Source organism: Sapajus apella, unplaced genomic scaffold (assembly GCF_009761245.1).
Source record: "Sapajus apella isolate SASKATOON/1434 unplaced genomic scaffold, GSC_monkey_1.0 scaffold3, whole genome shotgun sequence".
Taxonomy (NCBI): Eukaryota; Metazoa; Chordata; class Mammalia; order Primates; family Cebidae; genus Sapajus; species Sapajus apella.
In genome coordinates this window covers 26,134,065-26,154,123 of record NW_022436943.1, presented here as the reverse complement: position 1 = coordinate 26,154,123, position 20,059 = coordinate 26,134,065, and the positions used below count along the sequence as shown (strand labels likewise).

The 20,059-nt window shown below is 43.1% G+C and overlaps 1 protein-coding gene across 9 annotated transcripts in view; it reads left to right on the top strand.

Annotated features, from left to right (window-relative positions):
* The window catches only part of NCALD (neurocalcin delta), a 449,016-nt gene that overhangs the window by 419,012 nt on the left and 9,945 nt on the right, over nucleotides 1-20,059 (top strand). For all 9 annotated transcript variants that reach the window (XM_032245739.1, XM_032245744.1, XM_032245706.1 and 6 more), the window contains one exon: nucleotides 9,509-9,614. In XM_032245739.1, the coding sequence (XP_032101630.1) occupies nucleotides 9,509-9,614 (106 nt within the window). The remainder of the gene's footprint in view (nucleotides 1-9,508; nucleotides 9,615-20,059) is intronic.

Below are 20,059 nucleotides of genomic sequence, written 5' to 3'. Positions count from 1 at the left end.
AAAAAAAAAAAAAAAAAAGGAACAGAACACAGCCCAGATGAAGAGGGAGTGAGAGTAAGAGTCAGTCCTGGTGCAGACAGAACTTTCTTGAGGCACTACTTTCGTAAACTGTTCACAGATGTTTTGTAACAGAAGGGTTCCAGTCAAACCAGTTTCAGAAAACCTGGGTTAAATAGAGTTCCACAGGTGTCTTTTCTGCAGGAATTCCCAGAATCTTTAATATGTTCATGTCCGTTGTGACGTTTGGAGAAAGGGATAAATTAAGCAGTGTTCCCCAATACTGTTTTGATGATGGGATCTCTCTAATCTTAACACATCTTGGAAGACTGACATTTCTTGGAAAGCATATTGGGAGACTCCTTTACAGCACTGTCAACGTGTGATTGTTCAGTCCTCATTTCTGTATCTTCAGTATCCATGGACCTGCTTCTGTGGAAAAGCCTCTTGCTCTTCTGCCATTGGACACCTCAGAACATAAAGTTCTTACTGTGTTAAGGCTCCATCTAACTTCCTGTAAGTCTTCAAGTTATGAAAGGGCATAGTGCTGGGTGATTTTGAATAGTACTGTGTGCAGGGAGTGCAGTATGCAGATATTACACTTTCTCATTACATTTAAGAATCACAGTATCGAGCTGTGTGCAGTGGCTCATGCCTGTAATCCCAACACTTTGGAAGGCTTAGGCAGGAAAATGAATTGAGCCCAGAAATTTCAGACCAGCCTGGGCAACACAATGAGACTCCATCTCTACAAAACATTAAAAATTAACCTGGTGTGGTGGTGCATGCCTTTGGTCTCAGCTACTCAGGATGCTGAGGTGAAAGGATTGTTTGAGCCTAGGAGGTCCAAAACTGCAGTGAGCTATGATCACGCCACTGCACTCCAGCCTGGGTGACAGAATGAGACCCTGTCTCAAAGAAAAAAAAATAAAGAATCACACTATCACAAAAGAACCAATACACAAAGTGGGTCAGTGGTTTCAAACTCCATTTTCAGCAGCAAAAACTGTTTTGTTTTGCTTCGTTTTCTGAGTACAGTCTTACATGGAACCTGACGTGGAACTGGTTGGTTGAAAAGGCGTGGGGCTCCCATTTTTCTCACTCTTTCTCTCTGCCCGTGAAAATGCTTAAAGCACTTTGGAAGAATTCTACAAAAGTATGAAAATTACTGATTTAATTTATTCTTCTAGCTCTAAATAAGAAAGTACTTATGCTATTCCAGAATATAGATGTTCATCTATTTTAAAAGTGTTTCCAGAAAATATTTTCATCCTTCTCCTTTCCTGATTTGTAATATTTTTCTAAGCAAGGTGCTTTTTTTTTTATTATTTTTAATCTGTAATCTAAGGACAACCTTAGATTGTTGTCCTTGACAACAATCAGTCATTGGTGCCGCTGAACTTCTGTGTCCGTAGCCTGCTGTCAGAGAGACTTGGGTGTCTGGTTTCCTGTTAGAACACCCTGCATTTTGTGATGAAATATCTGGTTTCCTTCAGAGAAGTGGTTGAATGTTAACTCCTGGAATTTTGCCTGCCCTCAGTTAATTGCACAACCTTGATCAGTGCATACCTGAGTCCTCCCTTTCCAACATTCCAAGAGATTTTTTCCTTCAAAGAGAAAAAGAAAAAAAATAAAAATAAAAATGTAGGCCACAAGGAAGCTGATAGGGGCTCTGGCCACAGCAGGGAGCTGTCTGAAGCCTGGCTAGATAGAGTCAGTGCTGGGCTTCTGGGTGTCCCAAAGCTCTGCATTTACCCAGAGACAAGAAAAGGAATTTTTCAAGTTTAATTAAAAACAGGATGTCCCTGCTAGGCCTCTCACTGACATTGCTAAAAATAAAGGAGGGAAGTAGCCTGGTCTCTTCACGGTTTAATCCCATTAAATGTAAGAGGGGTGGAGACTGGAGCTAGTAAAAGACATGATTTGTCTCAGATGGCTGTCTGGGGTCGTGTTGCTTTTTCCTCTGTGCTATGCAGTCCCAGATTTCAAATTTCTGTTACAATCAACTGTTGGTTGTTGATGGCATGGGAAGGGAGCAAAGGGACAGACAATCTTGCCACTGTGGCTCTGCAGGGTCGTCACCCACTCGCTCACTCTGGAGGCCACTGGGACTCGTCGCCTCGGCTCTCTGCTCACTGCTCTGGTTTCACCCCTGGCATAGGCCTGGCTTTGTAAATAACCCACTAATTCCTATCTGATCTGAGTGTCACAAAAGAGTCATCTGTGAGGCCGGGCGCGGTGGCTCATGCCTGTAATCCCAGCACTTTGGGAGGCTGAAGCAGGTAGATCACAAGGTCAGGAGTTCAAGACCAGACTGGCCAACATGGTGAAACCAAGTACAAAAATTAGTTGGGCATGGTGGCTCATGCCTGTAATCCCAGCTATTTGGGAGGCTGAGGCAGGAGAATTGCTTGAACCAGGACCCGGGAGGCAGAGGTTGCAGTGAGCTGAGATCACATCACTGCACTCCAGCCTGGGCTACAGAGCGAGACTCCATCTCAAAAAAAAAGTCATCTGTGTGCCCCTTAAAGACCCCACTTCCTCCTCAGACCCACAACACATACAGCCATCATGCCTCTCACCCCATTCTAGAAGCTCTGCATGCACATGTTCACATTGGGGCTTTCTGACTGTTTTTTGTGGGGGAAGTAGTGGGAGTTGTATGTTTTATTAACTGACCCTCATTTCTGTGTGCCAACCCCACTCCTTTAGCTTAATACTGAAGACCAAAACTCCACTGAGTGTGAGAGCTTCACATACATTCATGTGTTTGCTTGAGCCTTCATTAATTTCTTCAACTAAGGGTGTTAAGGGAATAACTTCTAGATTATTACACAGTTGATTTTGCATCACAATCCCAAGAAGAAGAATTTCATGGGCCTCAACCTTAGAGGCTGAAAGTTCCAAAGAGTGCTCCAGACCAATGGGTTTTACTTGCCACCAGGGGACCCAGAGGTAGTCTAGGCAAGGGCTTCCATATCAGCTATCGAGGCATTACTGGGATGACTATACCCATCTAAATGATGATCACTGAAAAATAAGGTGCTTTTAGTGTCCCATGTGAGACCTCCCAAGGCCTGTGCTAGAGGATTGTGAGATATGAAATAAGAGAGAGCGGCCAGGCATGGTGGCTCACGCTTGTATTTCCAGCACTTTGGGAGACTGAGGCAGGAAGATCTCTTGAGCCCAGGAGTTTGAGACCAGCTTGGGCAACATAGGGAAACCCCATTTCTACAAATATTTTTTAAAAATTAGCTGGGTGTGGTAGTGCATGCCTTTGGTTCCAGCAACTTGGGAGGCTGAGACAGGAGGATTGTCTGAGTCCAGGAGGTCAAGGCTGCAGTGAGCCATGATAGCATCACTGCTCTCCAGCTTGGGCAACAGAATGAGACCCTGACTCAAAAAATAAATAAATAAATAAAAATAGGGAGCATATCAGTCTTGTTGACAATTTTGCATCAGAATCCCAAGAAGAATGTCATGGGCTACAACTCCACCACTTAGCACTTAGTAGACAATACATAATTATTAAATAATTTACAAATGACTAGTTTTCTTTTTTTAAATTTTAAGTTCTTGCTTACATGCGCAGAACATGCAGGTTTGTTACTTAGGTATATGTGTGCCATGGTGGTTTGCGGCACCTATCAACCCATCATCTAGGTTTTAAGCCCTACATGCATTAGGTATTTGTCCTAATGCTCTCCCTCCCCTTGACCTCCACCCCACAGCTGGCCCCAGTGTGTGTTGTTCCCCTCCCTGTGTCCATGTGTTCTCACTGTTCAGCTCCCACTTACGTGTGAGAACATGCAGTGTTTGGTTTTCTGTTCTCGTGTTAGTTTGCTGAGGATGATGGCTTCCAGCTTCATCCATGTCCCTGCAAAGGACATGCTCCCATTCCTTTATATAGCTGCATAGTATTCCATGGTGTACATGTGCCATGTTTTTTAATCCAGTCTATTACTGACGGGCATTTGGGTTGGTTCCACATATTTGCTGTTGTAAATAGTGCTGCAACAAACATACGTATGCATGTGTCTTTATAGAATGATTTATATTCCTTTGGGTATATACCCAGTAATGGGATCAGTGGGTTAAATGGTATTTCTGGTTCTAGATCCTTGAGGAATCACCACACTGTCTTCCACAATGGTTGAATTAATTTATGTTCCCACCAACAGTGTAAAAGCATTCCTATTTCTCTACAGCCTCGCCAAAATCTATTGTTTATTTTTTAATAATTCCCATTGTGACTGGCATGAGATGGTATATCATTGTGGTTTTGCTTTGCATTTCTCCAATGATCTGTGATGGTGAGCTTTTTTTTCATATGTTTGTTGGTGGCATAAATGTCTTCTTTTGAGAAGTGTCTGTTTATATCCTTTGCCCATTTTTTGATGTAAATTCTTGTAAATTTAAGTTCCTTGTAGATTCTGAATACTAGACCTTTGTCAGATGGGTAGATTGCAAAAATTTTCTCCCATTCTGCAGGTTGTCTGTTCACTGTGATGATAGTTTATTTTGCTGTGGAGAAGCTCTTTGGTTTAATTAGATTCCATTTGTCAATTTTGGCTTTTGTTGCTTTTGGCATTTTTATCATGAAGTCTACGCCCATACCTATGTCCTGAATGGTATTGCCTAGGTTTTCTTCTAGGATTTTTATGATTTGAGGTTTTATATTTAAGTCTTTAATCCATCTTGAGTTGATTTTTGTTAGTGTAAGGAAGGGGTGCAGTTTCAGTTTTCTGCATATGTCTAGCCAGTTTTCCAGCATCATTTATTAAATAGGGAATCCTTTCCCCATTGCTTGTTTGTGTCAGGTTTGTCAAAGATCAGATGGTTGTAGATATGTGGTGTTATTTCTGAGGTCTCTGTTCTGTTCCATTGGTCTATATATCTGTTTTGGTACCAGTACCATGCTGTTTTGGTTACTGTAGCCTTGTAATATAGTTTGAAGTCAGGTGGTATGATGTCTCCAGCTTTGTTCTTTTTGCTTAGGATCGTCTTGGCTATATGGGCTCTTTTTTGGTTCCACATGAAATTTAAAGTAGTTTTTTTCTGGTTGTGTGAAGAATGTCAATGGTAGTTTGATGGAAATAGCATTGAATCTTTAAATTACTTTGGCCAGTATGGCTATTTTCATGATACTGATTCTTCCTGTTCATGAGGATGGAATTTTTTTTTCACTTGTTTGTATCCTTATTTCCTTGAGCAGTGATTTGTAATTCTCCTTGAAGAGGTCTTTCATGTCACTTGTTAGCAATGTTCCTAGGTATTTTATTCTCTTTGTAGCAATTGTGAATGGGAATTCATTTATGATTTGGATCTCTGCTTGTCTATTGTTAGTGTATAGGAATGCTTGTAATTTTTGCACATTGATGTTGTATCTTGAGACTTTGCTGAAGTTGCTTATCAGCTTAAGGAGTTTTGGGGCTGAGGAGATGATGGGGTTTTCTGAATATAAAATCATGTCATGCAAACAGAGAAAATTTGACTTCTTCTCTTCCTATTTGAATACCTTTTATTTCTTTCTCTTGCCTGATTGCCCTGGCCAGAATTTCCAATACTATGTTGAATAGGAGTGATGAGAGAGGGCATCCTTTTCTTGTGCAGGTTTTCAAAGGGAATGCTTCCAGCTTTTGCCCATTCAGTATGATATTGGCTGTGGGTCTGTCATAAATAGTTCTTATTATTTTAAGATATATTCCATCAATACATAGTTTGTTGAGAATTTTTATCATGAAGGGATGTTGAATTTTATCAAAGGGCTTTTCTGATCTATTGAGATGATCATGTGGTTTTTGTCATTGATTCTGTTTATATGATGGATTACATTTATTGATTTGCATATGTTAAACCAGTCTTGCATCCCAGGGATGAAGCCAATTTGATTGTGGTGGATAAGCTGTTTGATGTGCTACTGGATTTGGTTTTCCAGTATTTTGTTGAGGATTTTTGCATGACTATTCATTAAGGATACTGGCCTGAAGTTTTCTTTTTTTGTTGTGTATCTCTCAGGTTTTGGTATCAAAATGATACTGGCCTCATCAAGTGAGTTAGGGAGGAGTCCTTCATTTTCAATTGTTTGGAATAGTTTCAGAAGGAATGGCACTAGCTCCTCTTTGTACCTCTGGTAGAATCTGGCTGTGCATCCATCTGGTCCTAGGCGTTTTTTGGTTGGTAGTCTATTAATTACTGCCTAAATTTCAGAACTTGTTATTGGTCTATTCAGGGATTCAGCTTTTTCTTAGTTCAATCTTGGGAGGGTGTCTTGGAATTTATACATTTCTTCTTGATTTTCTAGTTTATTTGCATAGAGGTGTTTATAGTATTCTCTGGTGGTAGTTTATATTTCTGCGGGGTCAGTGGTGATATCCCCTTTATCATTTTTTATTGTGTTTATTTGATTCTTCTCTTTTTTCTTCTTTATTAGTCTAGCTAGTGGTCTATTTTGTTAATTTTTTCAAAAAAAAAAAAACAGTTCCTGGATACATTGATTTTTTTGGAAGGATTTTTTGTGTGTCTGTTTCCTTTAGTTCTGCTCTAATCTCAGTTATTTCTTGTCTTCTGCTAGCTTTTGGATTTGTTTGCTCTTGCTTCTCTAGCTCTTTTAATTGTGACATCAGGGTGTTGATTTGAGATCCTTCTAGCTTTCTGATGTGGGCCTTTAGTGCTACAAATTTCCCCCTTAACACTGCTTTAGCTATGTCCCAGAGATTCTGGTACATTGCAAATGACTAGTTTTCAATTCTCTGAACACCACTGGCTGCAAATAAGGAAGGGAACAGAGGTAAATTTGGGAAATGAACATGAAAAGGAAAATCAAATTTAATGTCACTTCCATCTTTTGTTTCTCATTGGAGAAATACAGATCTGTAAACATCATCTGTGAGGCCTCAGTGGTCTGTCCCTGGTTGCTTTAGAGCCACTTCCTGTACCATATGCCCCCACACTCTGTGACCTCCTTGCCATGCTCCCACCCTGGGCTTCCACATGGTGTTTCCCTCACTCTTGACTTCTTTAAGCCCTGTGCTTTGTGTCTTTGTTCAATCGTCAGTCCTCAGAGAAACCTACCCTAACCCTTCTGGCAAAGCCTAACTCTCCCACTGTATCGTCGCAGAAGCCATGCACCCTCCTTTCTAGCACTTTTTTCAACAATGGTTTTATGTTATTTCTTTATTTTACTAATGTCTGCCTCAGTTCACAGCAAAACCCATGAGGGAAAGGTTTAGGTCAGTAAAACAACTACTGGTACACAGTAGTTGTTTATGCACATTTGATGAATGACTGAGTGAGTGGATGCATGAAGAGGCGGTCACCTAAGAGGAGGGATTTCCATAACCTGGGGTCTGTGGATCGGCTGCTAAATCCGCAAACCTCTGAGATCGTCTGCAATGGTGAGTGGATTTGCATGATTTCTAAGGCAAAAGCTCAAAGCTTTTGACACATTAAAAATCTTTAAGGGGTTTCACATGAATATGTTTAATTATATGAAGAGAGGGGGGAGAAAAGAAAAGCGGAAACTTGAAAAAACATAAAAGGATAAAGGAGAACTTTACAAAGAGGAGCAGAGCAGAAGAAAAGTGAGAAAGGAAAAAGAATGAGAGAGGCCAACTTGCGGACAGTTATTCTTGAATGAATTCTGTAAACTAAGTGAGGTTGACTTTATTCAAGACCCTATGTTAGGCACTCTCTGGGGTTCAAAAAATAGCCAGATGTGATTGCCACCCTCACATCTAAAAGGAGAACATCCTGGGTAACAACTCAGGGTAAATGGAATGAAGTGATACAGGAGAGGTTGGGGTAGAACCCTTTGCTAGCTCAGAGGGAGGGAGATTACACATAACAGTAGAAGAAGGAAAGATGATGGAAGGCTCTGGAGTTCAGTAGGCACATTGGGTGGGTTTGAGACAGACTCTGGGAGCCTGTCCAGAGACATGCCTAAGGGACGGGATCAGCCTAAGGGCCAGCACACTGAGTGAGTCCATTTTCATTCTTATTTTGACTGAGATAAGAAAACTTACCCCACTTTATCCAGAACATGTTAGGGACTTCTGGCAGGGTTGGTCCTGAGCAAGACTGTAAAGCAGCTTGGTTGAAATTTCAGTGTCTTTTTCTGCTCTTGCCTTTCCCATCTGGAGGCGACTCCCCGTAGCTGCCTTCCTTTCTCTGTCCTCTCCACCTGCCTTGCTGTCCCTAGAGATACAGAACTTTCTGGAATTTTCTTCCTACTCCCTGGCAAAATCTGTTTTTTCTAAAACTTGTCCCCAGGGCTAAGATGCCCAAAGTGACTCTGATTAGCAAAGTCATGATCTGGGAATAAAAAAATGACTTTCTTTTTCTCTTCCCAAATAAAACTACCTTTGACCACAAAGGCCTTTGGGCCCTTACTGAGTCCCATGTGGAGGTCATGGGAAGTGGAGTGATAGTTTCAGTAGTGCTTATAAAACTCTTTCTACAGAATCCTCTTTTGCCTATCATATCTCATAGCTGTACTCAGTTTAGCTCAGGCCTGAGGTTGTGTAATAACTCAGAGCTCTGATGGCAGGTGGCTTCCATCTCAGGACTACCTGGGAGCTTGCTGAGAAGGACCATGAGACCATGGCCACACACAGGGGAAAGCACTGGAATGGACTGGAAGTCTGCCTGGGGGAAGACATGGCATGCACTTACAGAGTGCTGCATGTTTATCATCCTTGAGGGGGTCATTGTGGACCCTCAAGGGTCCATGATAGGCATCCACTTGCCTCTCTGACCAGAGGAACAGTCATCTTCAGCCTTGCTCCTCAAAGTGGGGACCTTGCTTCTCAAAGCAGTGTCCATAGAACAGCAGCATCACACTGGAGCTCATTAGAAAAACAGACTCTCAACCCCACCTCATCCCCTGGCACTACCCAATCAGATTCTACATTTTAACAAGATTCCCAGGGGATTTGTATGCACATTAACAGTGGAGACGGCTGGGAGTGGTGGCTCATGCCTGTAATCCCAGCACTTTGGGAGGCCGAGGTAGGAGAAGCTTGAGCCCAGGAATTCAAGACAAGCCTGGACGACATAGTGAGATCTCATTGCTACAGAAAGAATTTAGCAAGGTGTGGTGGGGTGTACTTGTAGTGCTAGCCACTCAGGAGGCTAAATTGGGAGGATTTCTTGAGCCTATGAGAAGGAGCCTGCAGTGAGCCATGAGTGTGCCACTACACTCCAGCCTGGATGATAGAATGAGACTCTGTCTCAAAAAACAAACAAAAAACACTAGAGACAGGGGTCTAGTGGGTCTTCCTGCTGGTTGTCCCTCCTGAAGGTCCTCACTGGAGGAGAACAAGCTTTGCATGCCTGGCTTCTTCTACCTGCACCTCCACGTCTTATACCAATCAATAGGGACAGGACTAGGTCCAATGCAGATGGGGACATTCCCTTCCATATTCACCCCTGCATTTGGGAGGCTTAATGAGAGGCCTATTGTATGCCATACTGTCTTTCTGTTTTACCATCATGTGGCTTCTGTCCCCAGGCAATCTATAAGATGGTTTCCTCCGTAATGAAAATGCCTGAAGATGAGTCAACCCCAGAAAAAAGAACAGAAAAGATCTTCCGCCAGATGGACACCAATAGAGACGGTAGGAAATGGGGGCTGCACTGCTTTGCTCAGATGAGGGCTGCTAGAAGGATCGGGGGGGAGTCCAGACTGGGAAATACTGCTCGAGCCCCTTCATGCCAGTGGCTCATCCTCCAAGGATGCTGGGTGGGTAGGAGGGGAGAGGGCCAGGTGGCCACAGGAGAGCTGAGCCCAGAATTGGGGGAAATGCCTTATTTCAAGTCTTTTCTATCCTCCTTGTAGGTCATCTTCTACCTCCAAGAAAATAGAATGGGTCTTGTGGGGCAAGAATGGAGGGACCTGAGAAACCACTGTTAGCGCAGACCAATTCTCAGGACAGGCCTAGGCCACAGCAGGCTGGGTCCCTGCAGTCTAGTTCATCAAAATGGAGAGAGGGTTGTTATTCTGTTACTCTACCCAGATACCGACAACTTTCACTCCAGCTGAAACAGTGAAAGCTGTCTGTTTTTCACTGAAGCAATGAAAGCTCTCGGTATCTGGGTAAAATAACAGAATAACAAAGGGGTTTTGTTGGGGTCTCCTGTGCATGCACTAAGAGAAAGTGGGCTCCCTCAGTCACTGGGGTACCAGGGGTAGTGGTGAGGGAGTAAGGCGCCCAGCAGGTTCCCACCCTGATGGTGCCACCCACAATGCAAACCCAGCAAAGTGAAAAAGAGGGTTGAATTTCAAATGTAAGAACAGAAGGATTTTAGATCTTAGATTGCCAGATAGAATACAGAAGGCCAAATTATCTTTGAATTTCAGATAAACAGAAAATAATTGTTTAGTTTTAGTATGCCAAACTAAAAAAGTCACTTGCTGTTTATCTGAAATTCAAAGTTAATGGGGAGTCCTGTATTTAGTTTGCCAGATCTGGCAACCCTATTTAAATGTTATACCCAAGTTTAAAGTGCTCAGCTCAGGGCCAGGATCTGTAGCCCTTGCTGTTATCAGCAGCTCACCTGATCTGTTCAGAGGCCCCCCGCAATTCTTGTTAACCATGTGCACGTGCACTTGCGTACCCCACCTGGCACTGATCTATAGAACGGCAGAAGCCTTCGCAGTAGAGAGAGCGTCTGTCTCTTTTTGTCCCTGTCCAGATATAGCTGCCTGCGAGTCTGGATTTGTGTGGCACAGGCCAATCTGCTTGCTTTGTTTCCTACACAAAGATGCCATTCCATCCTGTGTCCCCTTATTTGCCTTGATTCACAATGAATAGTTGTGACGAAACAAGCACAGGGTTATTTTAATAGTTAATTAACTTGCTGATGTTAAACTGCAGATTTTACTGGTGTTCAAGGGACCACAATGGGTTTGTGCTGTGCTCTAGGTCCAGACACCTCTGCAGGATAGGGATGTGGGATGGGAGAAGATCAGATGTCGTAGGATAAAGCCCTAACTCCATGTTGATCATAGGCAGTGAATTAGGGGCTTTCCATTGGAACTTTGCTGCTATGGGATCACAGAGCCCTGACTGAGTTACCATTCTCAGAACTCAACTCACTGCTAAAGACCTGTGCCTTTCTAAGGAAAAACCCTGTGTTTAAAATTAAATAATTAAATTTTCAAAGGTTAGGGTGACGGGAGTGGGTGGGAGCCATAGAGGGAAGAAGGAAGAGGGGCTGTAAGTTCACAGCTGTCAGAGGAATCTTAGCCCAACCAAGAGACTGGGTGCTTCAGCTCAGTGCTTGGCTGCTGGACCCCAGGATTTATGCCACCTGCACCCCTCCCTGCCTAGAGCAGAGCAGACCTCACCTAGAGTCTCCTGCCCTTAGATTTCCCTTGCCTGACACTCTTGGAATCTAACCTTTGGCCTCTGATTTGAAGAGAAAAATCTGGGCCCACAGGCAACTTCTCTAGGAGCCAACTCTGAAGCATGCAGACAGTTAACCGGAGAAAGCCAGAGTCCTGCTGAGCTCCAGGTCTGTCCCTGCTACCTCCAGCTGCTGCCTCCCAGAGCCATCCGCTGAGACATTGCAAAGTCTTCAGAGACCATGCCTATACTTTCCTTTGTGCCATTCCAAGCCAGAAGAAGTTATCAACATTGTAACTACGATGTGGACCGGGCAGGGCTCATAAAAAATGGCCAGAATGCAAAGCTTGGAGGGGATCAGCTCTGCAAATTAAAAATAATAAATGCATTTTGAGATCCAAGATGGCTGAATAGGAACAGCGCAGAGGGTGAGTGCTCACTGCATTTCAAAACAAGTTTTCACTGCCCACAGACCAGGAGATTCCTGGGCCAAAAAGTGCCACAAGTTTTCAGCGCAGCATGTTCAGCCAGTGCTGGGTCGGTGCACAGAAACTCACACAAGTCTGGGCAGCTATTTCAACTAGCTCCTGGAATGCCTGAGAGACAGAGCCACCCATTCAACTGAAAGGAAGAGGCTGAGACAGGGAGCCAGGCAATCAGCCTTGGCAGGTACCACCCCCACAAAACAAGCAATCTGAAACACTGTAGATTGAGAGTTTTGCAGCAAGTGCTGCTGGACCCAGGATGGTCCAGCTCAGTGGGGGGAAGGGCATCCCCCACTACTAAGGCATTTCACACAGCAGCTGGGCAGAGCCTGAGGCAGATCAGCAACACCCCTGCTGGCAAACTGTGACTAGAATACTCTGTGTGGGGCAGGGCATCTATGAAAAAGGCAGCAGCACGACAGGAACTTATAAGTAAAGCCGACCTTCCTAGGACAGAGCACCTGGGAAAAGAGGCAGTTATGAGTTCCGCTGCAGCAGACTTGAAAGTAACTGCCCAGCAGTTCTGCACAGAACAACAGAACTCTAGCACAGCCCTTGAGCTCCTATAAGGGACAGACAGTCTCCTCAAGCAGCTCCCTGACCCCCATATACCTAAAGACACACCTCATAAAGGAGAGCTCAGGCGGACATCTGGTGAGTACCCTTCTGGGATGAGGATAGCAGAGGAAGAAAATGGCAGCAACCCTTGCTGTTCTGTAGCCCCCGCAGGTGATCCCCAGGTGAGCAGGGTCTGGAGTACACCTCCAGCGGTCCTGCAGCAGAGGGGCCTGGCTGTTAGAAGGAAAACTAAGAGGCAGAAAGAAATAGCTTCAACATCAATAAAAAGGACATCCACTCAGAGACCCCATCTGAAAGTCACCAACTACAAAGACCACAGGTAGATAAAGCCACTAAGATGGGAAGAAACCAGTGCAAAAAGGATGAAAACACCAAAAACAAGAATGCCTCTCCTCCTCCAATGGATCACAACTCCTTACCAGCTAGGGATCAAAGATGGATTGAGAATGAATCTGATGAATTGACAGAAACAGGCTTCAGAAGGTGGGTAATAACAAACTTCTCTGAGCTAAAAGAACATGTGCTAACCCAATGCAAAGAAACTAAGAACCTAGAAAAAAGGTTAGATGAGATGCTAACTAGAATAAACAGCTTAGAGAAGAATATAAATGACTTGATGGAGCTGAAAAACACAGCACGAGAACTTCATGAAGCATACACAAGTTTCAGTAGCCGAACTGACCAAGCAGAAGAAAGGATATCAGAGACTGAAGATCAACTCAATGAAATAAAACAACAAGGCAAGAATAGAGAAAAAACAGTGAAAAGAAATGAACAAAGCCTCCAAGAAATATGGGATTTTGTGAAAAGACCTAGTTTACATTTGACAGGTGTACCTGAATGTGACAGAGAGAATGAATCTTGGAAAACACTCTTCAAGATATTATCCAGAACTTTCCCAACCTAGCAAGGCAGGCCAACACTGAAGTCCAGGAAATACAGAGAACACCACAGAACTATTCCTCAAGAAGAGCAATCCCAAGGCACATAATTGTCAGATTCACCAGGGTTGAAATGAAGGAGAAAATGCTAAGAGAGAAAGGTTGGGTTACCCACAAAGGGAAGCCCATCAGACACACAGCAGATCTCTCAGCAGAAACCCTACAAGCCAGAAGAGAGTGGGGGCCAATATTCAACATCCTTAAAGAAAAGAACTTTCAACCTAGAATTTCATATTCAGCCAAACTAAGCTTCATAAACGAAGAAGAAAGAAAATCCTTTATGGACAAGCAATTTCATCACCACCAGGCCTGCTTTACAAGAGCTCCTGAAAGAAGCACTAAACAAGGAAAGAAACAACTACTACCAGCCACTCCAAAAATGCACCAAATGGTAAAGACCATTGACACAATGAAGAAAATTTGTCAACTAATGGGTAAAACATCCAACTAGCATCAAAATGGCAGGATCATATTTACACATAACAATATTAACCTTAAATGTAAATGGACTAAATGCCCCAATCAAAAGACACAGACAGGCAAATCGGATAAAAAGTCAAAACCCATCATTGTGCTGTATTCAGGAAACCCATCTCATGTGCAAGGACACACATAGGCTCAAAATAAAGGGATGGAGGAAGATTTACCAAGCAAATGGAGAGAAAAAAAAAGCAGGAGTTGCAATTCTAGTCTCTGATAAAATGGACTTTAAACCAACAAAGACCAAAAGAGACAAAGAAGGGAATTACATAATGGTAAAAGGATCAATGCATCAAGAAGAACTAATGATTCCAAATAAGTATGCACCCAATACAGGAGCACCCAGGTACATAAAGCAAGTTCTCAATGACCTACAAAGAGACTTAGACTCCTACACAATAATAGTGGGAGACTTTCACACTCCACTCTCAATACTAGATCAATGAGACAGAAAATTAACAATGCTATCCAAGACTTGTACTCAGATCTGGACCAAGTGGACCTAATAGACATCTACAGAAATCTCCACCCCAACTCCACAGAGTATACATTCTTCACAGCACCTCATGGCACCTACTCTAAAATTGACCACATAATTGAAAGTAAATCACTCCTCAACAAATGCAGAAGAATGGAAATCATAACAGTTTCTCAGACCACGGTGCAATCAAGTTAGAACTCAGAATTAAGAAACTAACTCAAACTGCACAACTTCATGGAAACTGAACAACTGGCTCCTGAATGTGGACTGGATAAACAATGAAATGATGCAGAAATAAAGACATTCTTTAAAATCAACAAGAATGAAGACATAACGTACCAGAATCTCTGGGACACATTTAAAGCAGTGTCTAAAGGGAAATCTATAGCAATAAATGCCCACCAGAGAATCAAGGAAGGATCTAAAATCGACATCCTATCTTCAAAATTGAAAGAGATAGAGAAGCAAGATCAAAAAAAACTTGAAAGCTAGCAGAAGACAAGAAATAACTAAGATCAGAGCAGAACTGAAGGAGACAAAGACAAAAAACCCTTCAAAAAATCAGTAAATTCAGGAGATACTTTTTTGAAAAGATCAACAAAATAGACCTCTAGCCAGATTAATAAAAAAGAAAAGGGAGAAGAATCAAATAGATGCAATAAAAAATGATAAAGGGGATATCACCACTGACTCCATAGAAATACAAACTACAATCAGAGATTACTACAAACAACTCTATGCACATAAACCAGTAAACCTGGAAGAAATGGATAAATTCCTGGACACTTGCACCCTCCCAGACCTAAACCAGGAAAAAGTTGAAACCTTGAACAGACCAATAACAAGGGCTGAAGTTGAGGCAGCAATTAATAGCCTACTAACCAAAAAAAGTCCAGGCCCAGATGGGTTCACAGCTGAATTCTACCAGAGGTACAAAGAGAAGCTAGTACCATTCCTTCTGAAACTATTCCAAACGATACAAAAGAGGGAATCCTTCCCAAAGCATTTTATGAAACCAACATAATCCTGATACCAAAACCCAGCAGAGACTCAACAAGAAAAGAAAACTTCAGGCCAATATCCATGATGAACCTAGATGCAAAAATCTTCAATAAAATACTGGCAAACTGATTGCAATAGCATATAAAAAGCTTATCCACCATAATCAAGCAGTCTTCATTCTGGGGTTGCAAGGCTGGTTCAACACATGCAGGTCTATAAATGTAATCCACCACATAAACAGAACCAAAGACAAAAACCACATGATTATCTCACTAGATGCAGAGAAAGCCTTCAACAACATTCAACAGCCCTTTATGCTAAAACTCAATCAACTAGGTATCGAAGGAACATATCTCAAAACAATAAAAGCTATTTAGACAAACCTACAGCCAATATCATACTGAATGGGCAAAAACTGGGAGCATTCCCTTTGAAATCTGGCACTAGACAAGGATGCCCTCTGTCACCACTCCTATTCTATATAGTGTTGGAAGTTCTAACCAGAGCAATTAGGCAAGCAAAAAAAATAAAGGATATTCGATTAGGAAAAGAGGAAGTCAAATTGTCTCTATTTGCAGATGACATGATTGCATATTTAGAAGACCCTGTCATCTCAGCCCAAAATCTCCTTAACCCGATAAGCAACTTCAGCAAAGTCTCAGGATACAAAATCAGTGTGCAGAAATCACAAGCATTTCTATACACCAATAACAGACTAACAGAGAGCCAAATCATGAGCAAACTCCCATTCACAATTGCTACAAATAGAATAAAATACCTGGGAATACAACTAACAAAGGATGTAAAGGACCTCTTCAAGGAGAACTACAAACCACTGCTCAAGGAAATAAGAGAGAACACAAACAGACGGAGAAACATTCCATGCTCATGGTTACTAAGAATCAATATGATGAAAATGGCCATACTGCCCAAAGGAATTTATAGATTCAATGCTATCCCCATCAAGCTACCAATGACCTTCTACAGAACTGGAAAAAATCACCTTAAACTTTATATTGAACCAAAAGAGAGCCCACATAGCGAAGACAATCCTAAGCAAAAAGAACAGAGCTGGAGGCATCACGCTACCTGATTTGAAACTATACTGCAAGGCTACAGTAATCAAAGCAGCATGGTACTGATACCAAAACAGACATACAGACTAATGGAACAGAACAGAGGCCTTGGAGGCAATGCCACACATCTACAACAATCTGATCTTTGACAAATCTGACAAAAACAAGCAATGTGGGAAAGGATTCCCTATTTAATAAATGGTATTGGGAAAACTGGCTAGCAGTGTGTAGAAAGCAGAAAGTGGACCCCTTCCTGACACCTTACACTATAATTAATTCCAGATGGATTAAAGACTTAAACATAAGACCTAACACCATAAAAACCCTAGAAGAAAACCTAGGCAAAACCATTCAGGACATAGGCATAGGCAAAGACTTCATGACTAAAACACCAAAAGCATTGACAACAAAAGCCAAAATAGACAAATGGGACCTAATTAAACTCCAGAGCTTCTGTACAGCAAAAGAAACAATCATTAGAGTGAACCAGCAACCAACAGAATGGGAAAACATTTTTGCAATCTACCCATCTGACAAAGGGCTAATATTCAGAATCTACAAAGAACTAAAACAGATTTACAGGAAAAAAACAAACCCAGCGGGGAGGATCCAAGATGGCCGTTTAGGAACTGCTCAGGATTGCAGCTCCCAGTGAAAGTGCAGAGGGTGAGTGGACGCCGTGTTTTTATTGCCCACAGACTAGGAAATTCCCAGGCAGAGGAGCTCCACGGTCACCAGCGCGGCTGTTTCGGCCAGTGCGGCTGTGCCGGCCAGCGCCGCTGCTTTGCCCCGCACGGCTGCTTTGTCGGCGCCCCGGAGCCGCGGTTCTCCGTACAAAATACACCGGTCCGGGTGCCCTTTTGGCTGGCGATTGGAGCCACGGGAAGTCGCCCATTCATCTGTTTAAAAAGGGGACTGAGCAGAGAACCAGGACAGCAGATTCCAGGGGGGAAAAAAAAACCGCCACAAGCCTCAGTGCCGCTGTTTAAGCCAGCGCAGTGAGTGGCCACAGGGGAAAACAAACAGACCCCGGCGCCTCTTCAACAGGCGACTGGAACACCAACTTAAAAAAGGCTCTGAGGCAGGGAGCCGGGTGATCAGGCTCGGCTGGTCCCACCCCCACAAAAGAACGGCAACCAGAAACTCTGGATTGAGACTTTCACAGCAAGCGCAGCTGAACCCGGGATGGTCCAGCTCTGTGGGGGAGGGGCGTCTGCCATTACCGAGGCAGCCCGCCGTTGCCAAGGCAACCCGCCATTGCTGAGGCAGCCAGCCATTGCCAAGGCAACCCACCATTGCTGAGGCAGCCCGCCATTGCCAAGGCAACCCGCCACAGCAGAGAGACTCCGCCTCAACAGAGGCGGGCCACCATCGCCAAAGCAGTTCTAACTATACCCATATAAACAGGACTGCAGGGAAGATCACACGGCAGCTGGGCGGAGCCCACAGCAGCTCAGCAAAGCCTTTATAGGCCGACAGTGACTAGGCTGCCTCCTTGCTGGGCAGGGCAGGTCTGAAGAAAAAAATAGAAGAAGGCGGCAGCATAACGGAAACTCATAAATAAAGCCCTAAATCCCTGGGACAGAGCACCTGGGAACAAAAAGCAGTTTATGAGTTCTGCTGCAGCAGACCTAAACGTACCTGCCCAGCAGCTCTGCATGAACAACAACAGAGTTCACAGCTCACCATTTGAGCTCCTATAAAGAAGAGACTGTCTCCTCAAGCAGCTCCCTGACCCCTATATGTCCAAAGAGACACCTCATAAAAGAGAGATCAGATTGACACTAGGCAGGTATCCTTCTGGGACAAAGATAGCAGAAGAAGAAAACTGGTAACAACCATTACTGTTCAGCAGCTGCTGCAGGTGAACCCCAGGCAAGCAGGGCCTGGAGTGAACCTCAGCAGACCTACAGCAGAGGGGCCAGACTGTCAGAAGGAAAACCAAGAAACAGAAATAACCTCATCATCAACAAACAGAACGTCAATCTGAAAGATTTGAGACCCAATCTGAAAGCCAGCAGCTACAAAGTCGACAGGTGGATAAATCCTTAAAGATGGGAAGAAACCAGCGCAAAAAGGATGAAAACACCAGCGCAAAAAGGATGAAAACACCCGAAACCAGAACACCTCTCCTCCTATAAGGGATCACAACTCCTCACAAGGAAGGGAACAAGGTTGGAGGGAGAATGAGTGTGATGAAATGACAGAATCAGACTTCAGAAGGTGGGTAGTAAGAAAATTCTGTGAACTTAAAGAACATGTTCTAACCAAATGCAAAGAAACTAAGAACCTTGAAAAAAGATTTGACGAAATGCTAACGAGAATGGACAAAATAGAAAGGAATATAAGTGAATTGATGGAGCTGAAAAACGTAACACGAGAACTTCCGTGAAGCATGCACAAGTATCAACAGCCGAATTGACCAAGCAGAAGAAAGGATATCAGAGGTCGAAGATCAACTCAATGAAATAAAACGGGAAGGCAAGACTGGAGAAAAAAGGGTAAAAAGGAATGAACAAAGTCTCCAAGAAATGTGGGACTATGTGAAAAGACCTAATCTACGTTTGATAGGCGTACCTGAATGCGACGAAGAGAATGAATCCAATCTGGAAAATACTCTTCAGGATATTATCCAGGAAAACTTCCCCAACCTAGCAAGGCAGGCAAACATTCAAGTCCAGGAAATACAGAGAACACCACAAAGATATTCGTCAAGAATAGCAACCCCAAGGCACATAATCGTCAGATTCACCAGGGTTGAAATGAAGGAGAAAATACTAAGGGCAGCCAGAGAGAAAGGTTGGGTTACCCACAAAGGGAAGCCCATCAGACTCACAGCAGATCTCTCAGCAGAAACCCTACAAGCCAGAAGAGAATGGGGGCCAATATTCAACATCCTTAAAGAAAAGAACTTTCAACCCAGAATCTCCTATCCAGCCAAACTAAGCTTCATAAGTGAAGGAAAAATAAAATCCTTTGGGAACATGCAAGTACTCAGAGATTTCGTCACCACCAGGCCAGCTCTACAAGAGCTCCTGAAAGAGCCGCTACACATATAAAGGTAAAACAAGTACCAGCTCAACTAAAGGGCAAAACACCCAGCTAGCACCAAAATGGCAGTATCAAATTCACACATAACAATATTAACCCTAAATGTAAATGGACTAAATGCCCCAATCAAAAGACACAGACTGGCAAATTGGATAAAAAAACAAAACCCATCGGTGTGCTGTATCCAGGAAACCCATCTCACATGCAAGGATACACAAAGGCTCAAAATAAAGGGATAGAGGAAGATTTACCAAGCAAATGGAGAGCAAAAAAAAGCAGGAGTTGCAATTCTCATCTCTGATAAATTGGACTTTAAAGCAACAAAGATCACAAGAGACAAAGAGGGACATTACATAATGGTAAAAGGATCAATGCAACAAGAAGAGCTAACGATCCTAAATATATACGCACCCAATACAGGAGCACCCAGATACATAAGGCAAGTTCTTAATGACTTACAAAGAGACTTACACTCCCACACAATAATAGTGGGAGACTTAAACACCTCATTGTCAACATTAGACAGATCAACCAGACAGAAAATTAACAAGGATATCCAGGACTTGAACTCAGACCTGGACCAAGCAAACCTAATAGACATTTACAGAACTCTCCACCC